Source organism: Chenopodium quinoa, unplaced genomic scaffold (genome assembly GCF_001683475.1).
Source record: "Chenopodium quinoa cultivar QQ74 unplaced genomic scaffold, ASM168347v1, whole genome shotgun sequence".
NCBI lineage: Eukaryota > Viridiplantae > Streptophyta > Magnoliopsida > Caryophyllales > Amaranthaceae > Chenopodium > Chenopodium quinoa.
This window is the reverse complement of record NW_018745542.1, coordinates 241,295-258,717: the sequence shown is the minus strand read 5'-3', so window position 1 is coordinate 258,717 and position 17,423 is coordinate 241,295. Positions and strand designations below refer to the sequence as shown.

At 36.6% G+C, this 17,423-nt stretch overlaps 1 protein-coding gene and 1 pseudogene across 2 annotated transcripts; one reads left to right on the top strand and one right to left on the bottom strand.

Annotated features, from left to right (window-relative positions):
• The window catches only part of LOC110716110, a 76,123-nt pseudogene extending 58,989 nt beyond the window's left edge, over positions 1–17,134 (bottom strand).
• LOC110716154 lies at positions 1,025–4,602 on the top strand. Of its 2 annotated transcripts, none has more exons than XR_002510398.1 (2): positions 1,025–1,229; positions 3,802–4,602. XR_002510398.1 is itself a non-coding variant. In XM_021894785.1 (2 exons), the coding sequence occupies exons 1-2, from the start codon at positions 3,602–3,604 to the stop codon at positions 4,222–4,224; spliced, it is 543 nt and encodes a 180-aa protein (XP_021750477.1). In that variant the 5' UTR covers positions 2,623–3,601; the 3' UTR covers positions 4,225–4,602. The 2 variants fall into 2 exon arrangements, 1 of the variants encoding a protein (XP_021750477.1); XM_021894785.1 differs by lacking the exon at positions 1,025–1,229 and adding an exon at positions 2,623–3,721.
• Positions 17,135–17,423: the final 289 nt, after the last annotated feature.

Here is a 17,423-nt window from a genome sequence, read left to right as displayed (position 1 = left end):
TTTTATTTATCTTTTGTTACTTAATCTTCTCTCCCAACTTCTTATCCGATCTAGTTGTTTAATTGACTTAAATCATTGACCCTTAGTCCTTGTGGTCTGATCCTTTGCTTGCCCCTATACTTGTTTTAGGGTAGTAAAATGTTTATAAATATTGTTTGATTAGGAGGAGATAGTTCGCGACCTATATTCCTACCTCTTATCAAAATGCATTCAAAAAATTAAGGTCGCCATTTTTAACTAAAGTATAGATTTTCCCAATTTCTAGGGTTCTTCCAATTTCATTATTTATTGTTTGAATTTGAACAATAAGCCACAAATTGTAAGAGTTTTTCTTGTTAAACCTTCTGTATTTGAGAATTTTCAGCTGTTTGGCCTTTTTTTGGTGGTTTAATTTAATGGATATTCTTGAAGATTTTTGATCGATTTATGGGGTTTCGTGTTATGGATTTAGAGATGTTTAGAGATTAAAGATTGTCTCGGATTCAAGGTTCTGGGTTTTTCCGCTGATATTACTGCCCGTGAACTTTGGTTTCTATGTTCTTGTTAAGCCCCGTTGTTGGTAGCCACCACCGTCATCACTTCGAGTTGCTGGTATGGTTGTTGTTGATGTTTGTGCCTTCTTTTCTTCAATGGTTATTGAAGGAAATTGGGTGTCTGGTTCAATAGGATTTTTTCCCAAATTAAGCTTTATACGGAAATTATTTACGAAATTGGTCTCGTGGCAAAAGTATTTCCCAAACTAAGCTTCTGAGGTCAAACGCTGTCTCAGACAGCGTTTTACACTCAGTTTTTTTAAAAAAAAATTCAAGACATAAAACGCTGCCTGAGGCAGCGTTTTATGGTAGTTTGACTTTTTTCAAAAACTTCGTATTTCATACCTGTTTTATACAAATAAACGCTGCCTGAGGCAGCGTTTATATCTTTAAATGAAACACTGCCTCAGGCAGCGTTTAATGTACAAGCATAAAACGCAGCCTGAGGCAGCGTTTTTATCTGTACATTAAACGCTGCCTCTGGCAGCGTTTCTTGCGGGAATTATAACGAATTCCAGGCCTTTTTTTCTCAATCTCTTTCACGCAATTTACACTCTCTCTCTCACTAACTCTCATTGTCAGCAACAAAGAACCACAGCTGTTGCCAACGCCTCCCCTGCCGTGTCGCCGCCCCTGCCGCCGCCAAAGTGAACGGAAGTTGTTGCCGGCATTGTCTCACTCACTCTTTAAATCCGGGTAAACCCTAAATTCGTAGTACATTGTTGAATTTTACATTGAATAGTTGGTAGTAGATAGTTGTTGTATGTTGTAGCAAATTGTGATGTAAATTGTATTAATTTGTTGCTAATTAGTAATGAAATGTGATAAATTGTTGATAATTATTGATGATAATGTGGTACATTGTTGAGGAAAAATATAGACGAAATTGTTGATTAAATTGTCGACGAAATTGTTGATGAAATTGTCAATGTTAATGTGGTTTGTTTTTGATGAAATTCTTGATGAAATTGTTGATGGTAATGTGGTCTATTATTGTGAAAAAATGATAAAATTGTTGATGGTAATGCGGTATTAGTATGTTGATAGTTGTATGCGGTACTAAGAGTTTATGAAATTGGTGATGAAAATGTTGATAATGAGAATGGACTTGTTTCATTGTTGTCATATTAGCTACACATGTAGGTTCTCGAAATTTGATATAACTTTCCATTATCGAAACTATGTATGTTATGTATTGTTAAATTAGGGTTTTTTGACGTTGTTTTAGAATTCGATTATCCTTAAATGTGTTTTGGTTGGTATATAGAATATGGCTTCACAAAATGTAGTGTTGTTATGCCGGTGGGGAGGTGAAATTATGTGCGATGGATCAAATGTTGAGTACACTTGTCTTTTACCTGTGACAGTCATGTCAATTTCATTGACTAGTAATTCTGTTTTTTAATTGGTTTGGCCATATTGTTTTGAATGAACAGATATCATGGTCGGACACGATCGGATACCAGGACCACTTGACCCTTCTGTCCTTACACTGCAGGATAAACATCGGAGTGTTGACATATGGGAGCAGACGGTAATTTCTCACGTGCCATTTCATATACAGATTTGTCTTGTTTTTTTGTATACTTGACCCTTATTTACAGTTTTTAAATGAATTACCAGGTGGACATAGCGGAAATGTTGGGGTGCAGGCACTTGAGGTCCGGCTAGGCAGTCGATCCACGCGTTCTTCAATACGTCGACTGGGTTGGCTTTGGTGGTATTCATCGCGTGGGCTACAGAGAAATAGATCGAGGGCTTATCACAGCATTAGTTGAGAGATGGAGGCAGGAGACACACTCCTTCCATCTTCCTGTGGGGGAGGCGACAGTCACGCTGCGGGACGTCGCGATACTCACACGCCTTTCCATCCATGGGAATGCGGTGACAGGGGGTGTGGTACTTGACCCCGCAGGTTTAGTAGGTCGGGTTTTAGGGGTTCAGCCAGAGCCAAACGAGATCAGGGGCAGCGCGCTGAGGACCGGTTGGCTACGCGACACTTTTGGACATTTACCTCAGGACGCTGACGACGCCACAGTGCAGAGATACGCCCGAGCTTACTTGTTCTTGCTCATCTCGGGCGTGCTCTTTGGAAACAAGAGCGGAAGCCATCTTCAGATTATTTACCTGCAGCTGTTAGACCACGACTGGGATGAGATCCGTGGATACAGTTGGGGTAGTGCTTGTTTGGCGGTCTTGTATCGCCATCTGTGTAGAGCATCATAGCGTGGAGCACAGCTGATTGGAGGTCCTTTGGTTGTGCTACAGGTAAACCTCATCATTATCCTTAAGCCTAGTCTGATAATGACTTGACGTTATTTATGCTTTACCTTTTATTTGATTTTTAAAACAGCTATGGGCTTGGGAGCACATCCATGTAGGGAGACCAGGTAGGCCTGTTGTACACCGTTCAGGGCAGCTGGACCAGGACGATCAGTACGCAGCATACGATGCTCCCCCGCTCCCTGAACCCGATCAGGCATACGGTTGTAGGTTCGTAACATTATACTTGTGTACTCAAATTTTGTTATAATTAGCTAGTACAACTTCTTAAATAATTTGTTGCCACAGGTGGGTGGTTCCCAGACTAACACATGCGCATACAGCGAGAGGTCTTCTCTACTACTGTGACGCCCTCGATCGACTCTCGGATGAACAGGTGGAATCTTGCACTACATTTGTAATCGTTTGTTTACTCTTTATACTGTTTATTGGCATTGCCCTAACCTTTTCACAATATATCCTTGTTGCAGATGACATGGGATCCCTATTCTGCTGTGTTGGTAGAGGCCATGCCGGAACACTTGCTCGAGCATCGTGCTGAGTGGCTTGCCAGGACCCCCATGATCTGTTTTGAGGTCGTAGAGAGCCACCTACCGGACTGAGTGTTGCGACAGTTCGGACTTCACCAGCCTATCCCCATGCCCTGTGACACTAGTATTCGCCTCCACGGCATTGACCGTCGTGGAAAGTTGGAGACAAACTAGGCACTGGAGCATCATCAATTCATTGAGCTTTGGGACCAGCGGTTGGAGTCCATCGTTGACGGTCACCTGTTTTAGGGTGTTATGGATCCGCGTGATCCTTACATGGTATGGTACAGGCAGATTACACGCCTTTTCATCAACCCTACCTACACCCCACCGTCCACGCACTACCATCCAGCTTATGATGTTATCAGCGGACTTGTGAGTTTTTTTAGTTTCTTGTTTTCCAAAATTATTTGAAATTCTATATCATATTACTAATTCATGGATGATTACTGCAGGCGGGGGATATGGGTGCGATGGTTGATGCACTTTCAGATGCCTTAGCAGCCGTACCCACTAGAGCCCAGGTTGAGCGGGTGCGAGATATGGGCATACATAGCTTGCAGAGATATGGCCATGGCCATCTCGTCCACCCCAGGGACGATCATGACCCCAACTCCTTCCATTCACAGTTCGACTTCGGACAGAGTAGTGGTGGAGGTCATACTTCGGGCTCTACACAGGCAGAGGATTACTTCATCCATAACACCGCTCCCGGCCACAGCCAGGGTGACTCATCGTCTCGCCAGCTGACTCCTCCATCGTCCCGAGACCCATTCACCACCATTCAGCATTACACGAGGCGTCCGAGGCGTGTTCGTAGACAGATGGAGGACACACAGGACGGAGATCAGTTAACTCCAATACATGAGTCCGGATAGTATTAGTTAGTTGATCCTTTTGTGATACTCAGATATTTAACAATGTTGTATATAACGCTTACATTATTAATACAAGAAATGTTTTCTAAATGACTCTCTGTACAATTTGAAGTTTATTTCCCTTATTTGTCCGAATTTGACTTTTGTTAGTGAAACTATATCTTTTATATCCGTTATATGTATCAAGCAGCATATATTTGGTCTCCTGCACTTAAAGTGCTGTTTCACGATGGTTATCATGTTGTTAGGGTTGTTTCCAGTGTTTGATGGTTGTTGGTGGTGGTCGATGGTGGTGGAAAGGTTGGGGCTGGTGGTGGGAATGCTCTTGCGTTGTTTAGGGTGTTTTATGGTAGTTTATGGGTGGTTGAGAGTGGCGGGCGGTGGTGGTGGGGGAGGTGGTTGATGGTGGTGGGGGTGGTGGTTAATGATGGGGGTGGTGGGAATGTCCTTGCGTTGTTTAGGGTGTTTTGCATTGCATAGGGGTGGTCGAGAGTGGCGGCCGGTGGTGGTGGGGGAGGTGATTGATGGTGGTGGATGGTGGTGGGGGTGGTGGATGGTGGTGGGGGTTGTGGTTCATGGTGGGGCTGAGTTGATGCTGCTGGGTGAGGGTTATGTGTAGGGGCAGCAGCAGATTGCAGAAACTGCTGGTGATGTAGTGTAGCAGATGCTGCTGGTAATGCAGTCTAGCAGAAAAACGCTGCCTGAGGCAGCGTTTTATGCTTCAAATAAAACGCTGCCTCAGGCTGCGTTTTATGCTTCAACATAAAACGCTGTCTCAGGCAGCGTTTTAAAGCCCATATACATATTCCAGTATAATTTGGCAAAATATACTAGTATATTTTGCCAAAATACATACCAGCAGGTCAACAAGGTAAAACGCTGTCTGAGACAACATTTTACTTCTTGAATTTTTTTTTAAAAAAACTGGGTGTAAACCCCAGAAGCTTAGTTTGGGAAAACTTTTCCCACGAGACCAATTTGGTAAATAATTTACCAATAAAGCTCAATTTGGGAAAAAATCCAGTTCAATATTACTTCTTACATTCTTGATTAGCTTGAGACTTTCTGCGAAAATTTGGTATAATCCTCATGCTTTCAATTTCAATCCTTTCTAGCTTGGTGATTTGGTTTTTTTTGGTGTATTTTAATTAATGCGAAGTACAATCAGAATTTGGTTATGTTATTGTGGTTTAAGATTCTAGTTACTATTGGATCTAGATTGTTCTTGATTGAAAGTTGAATTGAGGTGTGTCTTGTATTGTTTGCTTGTTGTGGATATTAAGTGGTAGCATACGTTGTTTGTCATTGTTTGGTGGCTTTTTCTAATTGAACTTATGGTGATTTGTTGAAGTTTTTGGTGTGACTAAGAAGGTTAATTGTGAATAATTTGTTGCCAATAGAGGCTTGTCTTCGCCCATAGTAGCTTGTTGATTGCCCATGGAGGCTTGATTTTTCCCATAGTGGCATGTCATTTTGTCCATAGAGGCTTTGAATTCTGAGAACCATAGTTGGTTATTTTGTTGTGCCCATAGAGGCCTTCTTTTATGATCCATTGAGATTAGTTTTTCAGACCCAATAAAAGGTCATTTTCAAGACCCATAGTGGTCAGTTTTGTAGTGGCCAAAAGGTCAGTTTTGAGATCATTTGGGATCATTTTTAGTGAGACCCATTGAGGCTCATTTCTTCAAAGACCCAAGTGGTCAATCTCAGACCCAAAGAGGTCAAATTTTCAGATTCTTTGTGATCATTTTCTTCTCTTTTTCAGCTTTTAAACACATTCTCTTCCGCATTCATTCTCTTCTTATTTTTTACATTGGAGCTATAGTGTATTTCTATATTGTTGGAGATTGGATTAATTGTTGAATTTGGACAATAAAATAAGAGTCTGCATTGTTGATGGTGTTTCTGGTTGGAGATCTATGGTGATTGTGTAGTGTTCTGGTATGAGCTTGTATGTATGAAGTGTGACAACATGTATGACTTTGGACATCCTTGTTGAGTGTTTATATATGATTGTGGGGGGTATTTTGGAGACTCAAGACAACATACAATAGTAGCTATCTGAGCATCTGGTGATTTTTGGTTCGACTGGTAGTTTTTGAGATTGGTGTTTTGGTATGCAACAACATAGATTAATAGTTCAACACGTTAAGTTAATGGTGATCATGTCTTGATGCCTTTTTCATACTAAATGAATATGAATGAACTTCAAACTGGAATGGTTTTTGAGGGGGAATGTTAGACATTGAGAATAAGAATATGGTGTAATTGTCTGCTGGCATATGATATAATCATCACATGTGAGAGTTTGGAGCTTTGAGCACAAATTTAACACTATCTTGAACTTATAACCATAATAATTTTCCACATTTAGTAATAGGAAATATTAACACAAATAATCCGAACTTTTCGTGATCTTCCAACAATAAGTTAAACTTTGAGTTATTCGAAAAAAAAAAGAAAAAAAAAGCACAACTTTACTACTACCATTCTATTAGAAAAATTTGCCAAGAATAATACGACCTTTCAGCGGTCTTCCAAGAATGGAATGCCCTTTGAATTATTTCACAATAGAACGATCTTTGATATACATTTGCCGAAAATAGACCAAAAAACCTGTAACTTGTTTCACAGGTTACTTTGGACACGTGTCACATTTGTGATTGGTTAAAAATTTATTTATTTTATTTTAACATTTTTCTTTTAATAATATGATATAAAAAATAAAACTTAAATTAAAATTTTTATAAAAAATTTAAAACAAAAAAAAAAAAAAAAAAAAACTGGAAAAAAAAAATCCCTCCCCCTTCCCGGCAGCCACCCACCACCACCTGCTATCCCCATCCCTTAACCCGCCAATGGCCAGAGCCTATACCTGGTGTCGGCGGTACCCTCCTGACCCAAATCCCGACTCCGACCACCTATCCACTCCCCTTGAACCACCACCCGAAAATTCAATGAGGTTAAAACCACCACTCGATTTTAAGGTTTTCGAGTGGTGGTTCAGGGGAGGAATGGATTGGAGATGGGCGCCGGAGGAGCGTGATGGATTCGCGGGCAAAGAGGAAAGGGTTGGAGCGCCGGTCGGTCGAGCGGTGAGGAGGGGTGGGTTTTCAAGAGGAGGGAGGGGGTTATAAGGTGGAGGGAAGGTGGTTTATTAAGGGAAGGGGAGGAGCGTGTAGGCTCGAGATCTAGGTCAGGAAGGGTGCGCCGTCGCCGGGTAGAGGGATCAGGCCGCCGGTAGGGGGTGGAGAGGGGGAGAAGAGATGGTGGTCGAGTGGCTGCTACGTGGCTGCAAGGGGGAGGGTTTTTTTTTTAATTTCAGTTTTCTTATTTAGTTTTTAAGTATTTTTTTTATTTTAAATTTAAAAAAATTTGTTAAACAAATTGACCAACGACATTGTGACATGTGTCATTGGTAACCTTCAACAGGTCACGTTCTATTTATGGCAAATGTGTATCAAAGGTCGTTCCATTTTGAAATAGGAAAAATGGAAATTAAAAATCCAACCTTTGCACTTTTTCCTCCTAAAAATCCAACCTTCGTTTTATTCCTCAAAAATCCAACCTTTATACCCTCCCTTCATCTAAAGGTCCATTACCTATTGATGACCGGTTTTTTAAGTTAGATTCCACGTGTCAGCTATTAATGGGTCAATTAATTTTTTAATTATTAAAAAACAAAAATAATTTAAAAAATTTAAAAAACAAAAAAAACAAAAAATATCAGATTTTCCGACCACCGTCCTCACCACCTACATTAAACCTGGCCACCATTCATCACCACCTCCCTTTCCGACCATCCTCCCCTTACCCTCCCTTTCCAGCCACCCTGCTTATCCGGCCACAACCCAGCTTGCACCACCACCTAATTAACTCCGGTCCCACCCTCCATTTCAGCAACCCTGCAAACCGCAACCACCGACTCCAAACCGCCCAGCCACCAACTCCAAACCGCTATAATTCCTTGCTCAGCCCAAACAACCGCACACACAGTGACAACCCACAATACCATACAACCACCATCACCACCACCCTAAACCTTCAGCCACAACATCGACATGAAACACAATTCAACAACACAATTATAAAATACCCAATTGAAATTCCCAATCAGCCAATAATAACATAAAACAACCCAAATTGAACAAAACCCACAAATTTAACAAACAAATTGATAAAAAAAGACCTGTTTTTTTTAGAGATTCAAGGGAGGGTTTTAAGGTATCAACTGTGAAAGGGAGAAAAGGGAGACGATGACGAGAAGTGGGTTCATGAATTTCATTGATAAGTGGGGGTGGTGCGGGTGGAGGGGCTGATCGGTGGTGTTTAGGCGGTGCACTGGTGGTACGGGGTTGTGGTGGTGTTGGTGGCGTACCGGTGGTACTAGTGGGTAGTTGGGTTTCCGTTTTTAGGAGAGAGGAGAGAGAAAGAGGAGGAGTGAGAAAAGAAATTGAGGGAATTAAAATAAATAAATAAATAAATAAAATAAAACTTTTTAACCTGCTTAACAGGTTAAAGGTAAAATGGATCTGTTAGAGAAGGAGGGGTATAAGAGTTAGATTTTTGAGGAATAAAATAAAGGTTGGATTTGTAGGAGGAAAAAGTGTAAAGATTGGATTTTTCTTTTCCATTTTTCCTTTGAAATAATCCAAAGGTCGTTCTATTTATGGAAAACCGCTAAAAGATCGTATTATTTTTGGCAAATTTTCCTTCTATTATTGGATAAATGAAAATTTTAACCGAATTATGGAGATCAACTTGCTTATGTGGCATGGGCAGTTGATGAGTTGGAGGTTTTTTATTTTTTATTTTTTATTTTTTAAATTTGTTCTTTTAGCTAGTTAACCTCTTTTATTTGTTTTTTTTTTCCTTTTTGTTCCATTTCAATGGTCCATTTCTTTCTTTTGTTCCTCTATTTCTTTACATTCTTCTACATTCTTAACCTCAACTTTCAAGGTAATTTTTTATTTTTATTTTTAATTTTTATAAAGAACATGGCTGGATGTGGAACAACCTCAAATGTGTGTGGCTCATCCGCAAATTTGTCAAAGGCTAATTACCCACAATTAAAATGTAGGTGTGGGAATGATATGGTGGTCAGTGAAAAATTCACTAATTATGTGTAATGTAGTATTTTGTACTTGCTTTATTGATGAATTCCCATAATTTCATAATTAAAATGGAGCAAGGAATTGTAGTATGTTGCTGTAAATTTTTGGTGTTTGTGTGCTGCTAATTGTGCGAGAGCCAATATACAACAATATTTTACTTCTAACTAATAAGTAAGGGGACACTACAATATTTTATGAACTAACATACGACAATAGCATAAACAAACATAACTTTTCATGTCATGTAATACAAAGAACCATGCTTGGTATAGATGGAATAAATTAGCCAAATTAAACAAGGTTATAATGGTTTAAGTGACACTCCGTCTATTTTTAAATACTTGTTTCATTTCTCCATGCGTGGAGTTTTAGGAGAATTTGGAGTATGTAATAAAACATGGAGGTAGTTGGGTAGTTGAAAAATAAAAAATGGTAAAAAAATAAAAAAATAAAAAAAAACGAATGTACTTGAGAAATTGGAGGAGAGAGAATATGAAATTTAAAAAAAAATTGATTTATGTTAGGTCCACTAGTTGAGAGAAATGAATTAAATATTATAAAAACTTTCCAAATAAGAAAATGGAACAAATATTTAAAAACAGAGGGAGTACTACAAAAGTTCAACATTTTGTTAAAAATATTACGTAAATTCAAAATAAGTTTGTAGGGAATATCATTACATAACTATCATCAAGTTCATAAAAATATAGTCATTAGGGAAGCCTAAGGGTAGGTCCCGAGTGCGGCCGCCTAAGGCCCACAAATTAAAAAAAAAATCAGCTTCAATACTTATAGAAAGTTGCTTCGTACTTTTACTTGTTAAAAAAAAAAGACAGCTAGTTTTAAAAAGATAATTATTTCCTTTTTTTTAGCAATTAACATTAAATTAATTAGCTGTCAATTTAGGTGGAGATTACAAGGCAACGCTTCACTTCTTCTTCTACCTACTATCTTCTATGAGAATTTTCTCCAGAATTTTTTATCTTTCCAAATACACCGATTCAGATTTATTTCATTACCGAAATTCAAGACTTTTAATTTTGGCTGATTAATATTATGGCAACGGTTAAAATATTAAACAAGATAATAGCAATAAAAATAATTCATCTATCACCAAATATTCAACTCTCATCTTCTTATTATTGGTTGTTTACGATGTATTTTATGGCATCATTGGCAAATTGATCTTTTTCTTTGGTTACCGATTGGGCAAAGGTATACAATTATACAATTCTTCCTCTGTTTGTTTTTTATTTATCAAATTTATCATGTTTCAAACTTCTAATTTCTGTTTTGAATTGTAACAGATTATCAATCAGTTAAATTGTGTATTTTAGAATTGTGGAAATTTGAGATTGCTGCCAATTACATATGCTCACTTTAGATTCTACAATTTTTCTTCACAAATCTATATTTTACCGTTGCTATTGTTCTTAATCTAGCTCTTTTTTTTTTTTTAATATATGATATGTTGCTTAAAAGGCATTTATCTGGCAGTCAAAAACAAAATAAAAGAAGAAGAGATGAGGAGTTGATAAAATCACAACATGTAGCTCATGATAAATTTGTTGTTAAAAATGTAGCTCAGTCCAACGAAAATATTGATCAGTTAAATGACAATATTGATCATAAGAATGATGATTTGATGAGGTTAATAATGATGATTCGAGTGTTCCTACTGACATGCCTAACACTTCTAATCTTGATAATTTTGGTGTTGATAATAATGAACAAGAAATTCCTTATATTGATATTTATGATCCAAGAAATTGGGAGAATATTAACACCAAATCAAAGGATATTTTAGTTGAAAAGGGGCCTATTAGATAAATGAATCTTGAATTTCCGTTGGACAAAAATTTTAGGCATTTTTCATATTCCTGAAAATTAAGCAATGGTGAGATTAATGATAGAAAATGGTTAGTTTATTGTAAAGCTAATGATAAAGCATTTTTTTTTTTTGTTGTAAGTTGTTTAAATCTCCTAGTAACTTAAGTTTGCTAGTGAATGATGGTTTAAATGATTGGAAACATATTAGTCAAAGACTCAAACAACATGAAAATGGTATTGAGCATATGACTAAGATGAATACTTGGAATGAATTGAGAATGAGATTGGATAAAAATGTAACAAGATCATGTGAAATATCTTGGAAACAAGTTCTACGTAGGATATTTTCGGTTGTGAAGAAATTATAAAAGAAAGGGAGCGTTGGAGACAAGTTCTACGTAGGATATTTTTGGTTGTGAAATTTCTTGCTAAGAATAATCTTGCCTTTAGAGGAACAAATGAAAAATTATATCAAAATAGCAATGGCAATTTCCTTAAATTGATTGAAATGATTGCAGATTTGATTTAATAATGCAAAATCATGTGAAACGCATTCAAGATCGGGAAATTCATTATCATTATCTTGGACATAAAATTCAAAATGAGTTTATTTCTTTTTTGTCCCAAAGTGTTAAAAAGTCTATTACTAATATCATCAAAGAGGCAAAATATTTTTCTGTAATTCTTGGCACCCCTGATGTGAGCAATCAAGAATAAATGACTCTTATAATTCGTTGTGTAAATATGTCAAATAATAAAATTAAAATTGAAGATTTTGGAATTTTTAAAAGTTGATGATACATCTTAGGACTATTTAATGAGCTACTAGATGTGTTAACTGCCCTTGATCTTAATGTTGATAGTGTTAGGGGGCAAGGATATGATAATGGTTCCAATATGATAGGAAAGCATCAAGGTGTTCAAAAGGTTTTTGAAATTAATCCTAGAGCATTATACATGTCATTAGACCTGGTTATTGGGCGGGTCGGGTCAGCGTCGGTTGCGGGTCGGGTCAAAGAGGGTCACATTTTATAGGGTCAATATTGGGTCCGGCTTATGCGGGCCGCGGGTCGATAATGTGCGGGCGTACAAAATATAAATTAAAAAAAATACTGGACAAAGTCATTATTAAGTATATATGAATATAAGTTTATCTATGTAATTATTTTTATATTATCTATTTTCTTTATCAATTAAATTGGAAAAACATTTTGACCCTATATTGACCCTGCCCAATAAGGGCCTTGTCCATTAAAGGCCCTGTCTATTAAAAGCCCTTTAAATTTGGCCCTGATCCTATTATCATTGGGCTACCCTACCCAATAACCACCTCTATATGTCATGTGCTTGTCATAGTCTTAATTTAACTTTTGGTGATATGGCTCACTCTTGTGTTAAGGCTATTTCCTTTTTTGGAGTGATACAACGCTTATATTCACTCTTTTCGGTATTTACAAAAAGATGGAAAATTTTACTTGGTAATGTTCCCGGTTTAACAATGAAATATTTTACTAATACTCGTTGGGAAAGTCGAATTAAGAGTGTTAAAGCTATTAGATTTCAATGTCCTCAAATAAGATTGGTATTGTCGGAATTATATGATTCTTGTGATAATGATGCAAAGACAAAAAGTGAGGCAGAGAGTTTATTTAATGCAATTGCAAGTTTTGAGTTTTTGCTTGGTGTGGTTATTTGGTATGATATTTTGTTTGCTATAAATATGATAAGCAAAAAATTGCAATCTAAGAATATGTGCATTTATGGTACAATAAAACATGTAGAAGATGTTTTTTCTTATTTTGAAAAATATCGAGAAGAAGGTTTTACAAAAAGAATGATTCTTGCAAAAAGTATTGCATTTGAAATGGATGTTGAACCCATCTTTCCAACAAAACGTACTATGATAAGGAAAAAAAAACATTTTAGAGAGAAAAATGAGGATCAAGATGAAAATATGTCACCCGAAGAATCATTTAGAGTACATTATTTTCTTGTTGTTGTTGATATGGCAATTACATCCTTGGAAAATAGATTTGAGGAATTGAAGACATTTGAAAGGATTTTTGGTTTTTTATATGATTCAAGAAAGTTAAAGTCATATGATGATGATGAGTTACAAGAATGTTGTGTTAGATTTCACACTACCTTTTCTCAAGACAATTTATCGGACGTTGATGTATATGATTTGTTCTCTGAATTAAAGGTGTTACAATTTAGTTTTCCAAACGCATTCATGTCTGCCATTGATATTCTTAAATTTGTTAAACTTGCAGACTGTTATCCAAACGTGTCCATTGCATATCGAGTTCTATTAACGGTGCCTATGACCGTGGCAAATGCGGAAAGAGATTTTTCAAAATTGAAGTTGATCAAAACTTACTTGAGGTCATCAATGTCAGATCATAAGAAAGGTTGAATGGTTTGGAAACATTGTCAATTGAGGCAGATATGCTAGAAAACATCGATGTTGATGTAATTATAAATGATTTTGCATCAAAAAATGCTAGAAGAAATCAGCTTTTATGATTTTTAAGGAGGGAGAAATTTAATTTTAAAATTATGCAAAGTCATTATTGTGTAACGAGACTTACTATTTAAATAATATAAGTTATTTTCATTGTATTTTTATTTAAATCTATTGTGTATAAAAAAAATTTCTTTATGTAGAGGGCCCTCTTCTTACATTATGCCTAGGGCCCATAAATTCTCAGGAACGAGATTATTTGTGACATTAAACATTTACTAAGAATTGTGAACGGATGAAGCTTGGCTTGATTGTGGCCCAAATGTTGATATATCGATCACAAAAGGAAATGGACCGTTGAAATGGAACAAAAAGAGAAAAAAAATAAAGAAGTAAATTTTTTTAATAAAATTCCCGACGTACTGTCCACGTCATCTTTTATTTAAAAGAGGTTCAACTAAATTTTTTTTTATAAAAAATACAATAAAAAAAACCTCCAACTCATCAACTGCCCATGCCACATAAGCAAGTTAATCTCCATCAGCCGATTAAAATTTTCATTTACCTAATAATAGCATGGTAGTAGTAAAGTTGGGTTTTTTTTTAATAAATCAATGTTCGACTTATTAATGGAAGATCACGAAATGTTCAGATTATTCATGTTAATTTTTCTGTAATAATAAAAAATACTCTGTAAGATTTGACCTAGATATCCGAAACTGTATACAGATAAAACACAAGTGAATCAGTAAAACTAATTTAAGCTCGTAAGGTGAAGGAAAAATGATCTCGATGTTAGGAGTAAGCCTATAAGAGCATGTACAATGATGGTCATGAGATATGGTACACAGGTGAGAATTAGCTTAGATATTTGTCTGGAGTTTAATTCTAGTTGATTAGGCGGCAGTATGAGACTATTTATTTTGAAGTTGAAGGTAACAAATTCTTCAAGCAGATTTGTTTCTCAAGATGTGCTACGTCTAGCAAGTTTCTTAGTTAACTAGATATAACCTACCAATAAAATCCTCTAGCCCAACTCCCCCTACATTCCCAATCAGAGAAAATCAAAAGCTTGCCACCGAAATGAGAGCTAGAAGCACTAATCACAGCACCATCCCTTGATAACAGCATATTATGAATATATGGCATACACAAACAATACATCCATAATAATCTTTAAGAACAAGCTCATGCTTTAGGAATATTAACTAAAAGTACCTTTGCTGAAACTACAGGTATAATAAGCACTGTAGCCACCAATGCCAGCCCGAACATTAGCCCAAATGGTCCTTCCAGAAATGCCTAAAGCTCCACTCATTCCAGCTCCGACTGAAATATGCCCACTGCCACTAAATGTGTTCAGAACATCAGTTGTTCATAGCACAATTACGAAATCTATCAAATCACCTTTAGCCTGAATAGTGCAATAAAGGATAATCCACTATTAATAAAGGAAAATCATTGTGACCTGATTTACAAAATTCAAGCCATAACTGGTCCTATAAAAACTACCTAAGTGCATCAAAAGTCCATACTGTATTTTTTTTACAAACCATCATACAATCATTTTTGTGTTGTTCACCAGGCTTTCTTGTATTGCAAAGTTAGAATTCAAACACTGCAATTACACCTTCATTTACCGATATTTTTTTTATATCTATGGAAATATAAAGCTTACAACCAAGGTGTGCTCAAAGTTTGAATATCAATTAGATCTTTTTTTAAATCAACCTCTCTACATAAGCAATAAGAAGTAAAAAATCAAGGCAAATATAAGATCAACAGCATGCTAATATCAAGATAAGATGCTAACTTGAGCTCCCCAACTTACACCAAATGGTGACATTGCTGATGGAGGAGACCATGAATCGTCTTCCCTACGTGCAACTACAAGTCCTGTACCAATGTTGTAGCTCATCATGACCCCAAATTTCACAACATTAAGTATTGCTAGGCCTTTTGCTTGCTTTTAGATGACACTTGGAATAGCCTTCTCTACTTTTAAAGCACCCACCTAAGCAGCGATGTCATGAATGTGGTTTAGCGTGATGGAGTTAGGAGATGTATGTACTGAATTATCCAATAAATATATTAAGTACAGTTATATGATATATGTTAGAGGATATCACACAGATGAAAGTTGGCAGGTAGGCAGTAATAGATTAAGTGGAAGCCCCACTTAGGTTGTAATACGCCACAACATAAATGGTATTAAAACTACTCCATCCATTTGGGACCCATGATTCTTGAGGCAAGTTTGGCTATTTATTAGTAGTATTCTTTATACATATTGAGAGCAAATTGCAAGGGAAATGATATCACGAACAAAATTTTTGATATGTATCTGGTGGTATATACAATAAAAATGAACTATCCAGTGTGTTTATAGTCTTTACTTACAGTATAACTTGCATAAGATATGATACTTCAAAGAACTCACAGTAGTAAAATCATGCACAGGGGTAATTATCAAGCCCTCACTTAGGTGTCTCAGTACAAATGATAATTAATCTACTCCATTCATTTTATTCTATAAGGAATGTGCAGTTTTTCAAGCTTGAACTTTGACAATTGATCAATCTTAATGAATATAGAAAATTAGAAGGAAATAATCTTATGAAAGTAATTTTTAAAATAAATTTAATGGAATAATAAGAAACTATAAAAGGATGTACATGCCTTGATCAAGAAACATATCAAGATGGAACTGTATGCATTAAGTACTTTAATAACAGACTAAGAAATGAATGTTTACCTTACTATAGTACCCACGAATTGTGTTTGTTGCCTTATTTATCTCATGTTCCATTGAATCACCCCAAGGAAAATTTAACCATGACCTTAGGGTACTAAGGTCTGTCACATCATGGATTGGCAACTAAGCAGCACGACTTACGTGATCCATCAAATATGGTTTAACTGATTCTAGGCGCACCCAGCATACATCACAGCCACGTTGTGGATCAGGAAGATGGAACCTTGCAGGTAACAGGCTCCTACCTTTAGTGCAGTTACCACAAAAAAGGCCTCCTCAAAACCGGCAATGATGCCTTGAACACATGATTAGTTGAAACCTTAGACCACACAACATACAAGAATATAGGAGGGTCCATCTCTATTATTTTATTTATGACAACAAGATTAGCTTCTGTAAGGGTCGCAGCTACATCTTTCCATGCTTGCTCTAGTAGGTGGCCAAAAGTTGAACCTCTACAAGCCACTAGACGACGAAGAGCCAACCTTTTCTCTCCCAGCAAGTAATAGTTCAGCAACCACATCCCATATTGTCATGTCTTTATCATCTCCCAACAACAATCTTTCTTCTAATAGTAGCCTCCATTTTAGGGTAATCCATGCATCCACTCTTCATGCTCTATTTCTGAAATTGGGGTATTGAAATAGGGATCCACTCTCCAGTTTCTTCAACAAGTGCGGCATCATAGTCGAAGTACTTTGTTTGTTTTAAGTTACAATGATCATCTTCAGTAGGAATGACAAGCATATAGTCAGTCCGATCAACTAGAGCAGTGTATACTTTGTTCACAATAGACACAAGGCTTGTTTGAGGTATACATATAACTTTTACCTTTACATGCAATCAATAATTTTTTAATTACTGCATAAGATTTTGCTAATTTAAACTACACTATTCACTACATTAAACAAGAACATTCAATAATGCAGCATATGATGGCAAATAAGTCACACAAACAAGGATGAACACATGTGTATATCATTTGTTTGAAAGAATTACTTGCCATATCAGTAAGCACCTACACGCCTAATCCCCT

Excerpts from the sequence above, each read along its gene's own strand:
- LOC110716154 (XM_021894785.1), top strand. The coding sequence starts at position 3,602 with ATGGATCCGCGTGATCCTTACATGGTATGGTACAGGCAGATTACACGC. Across the intron at positions 3,722-3,801 it reads ATGATGTTATCAGCGGACTT|GCGGGGGATATGGGTGCGAT; the intron begins GTGAGTTTTTTT and ends TGATTACTGCAG.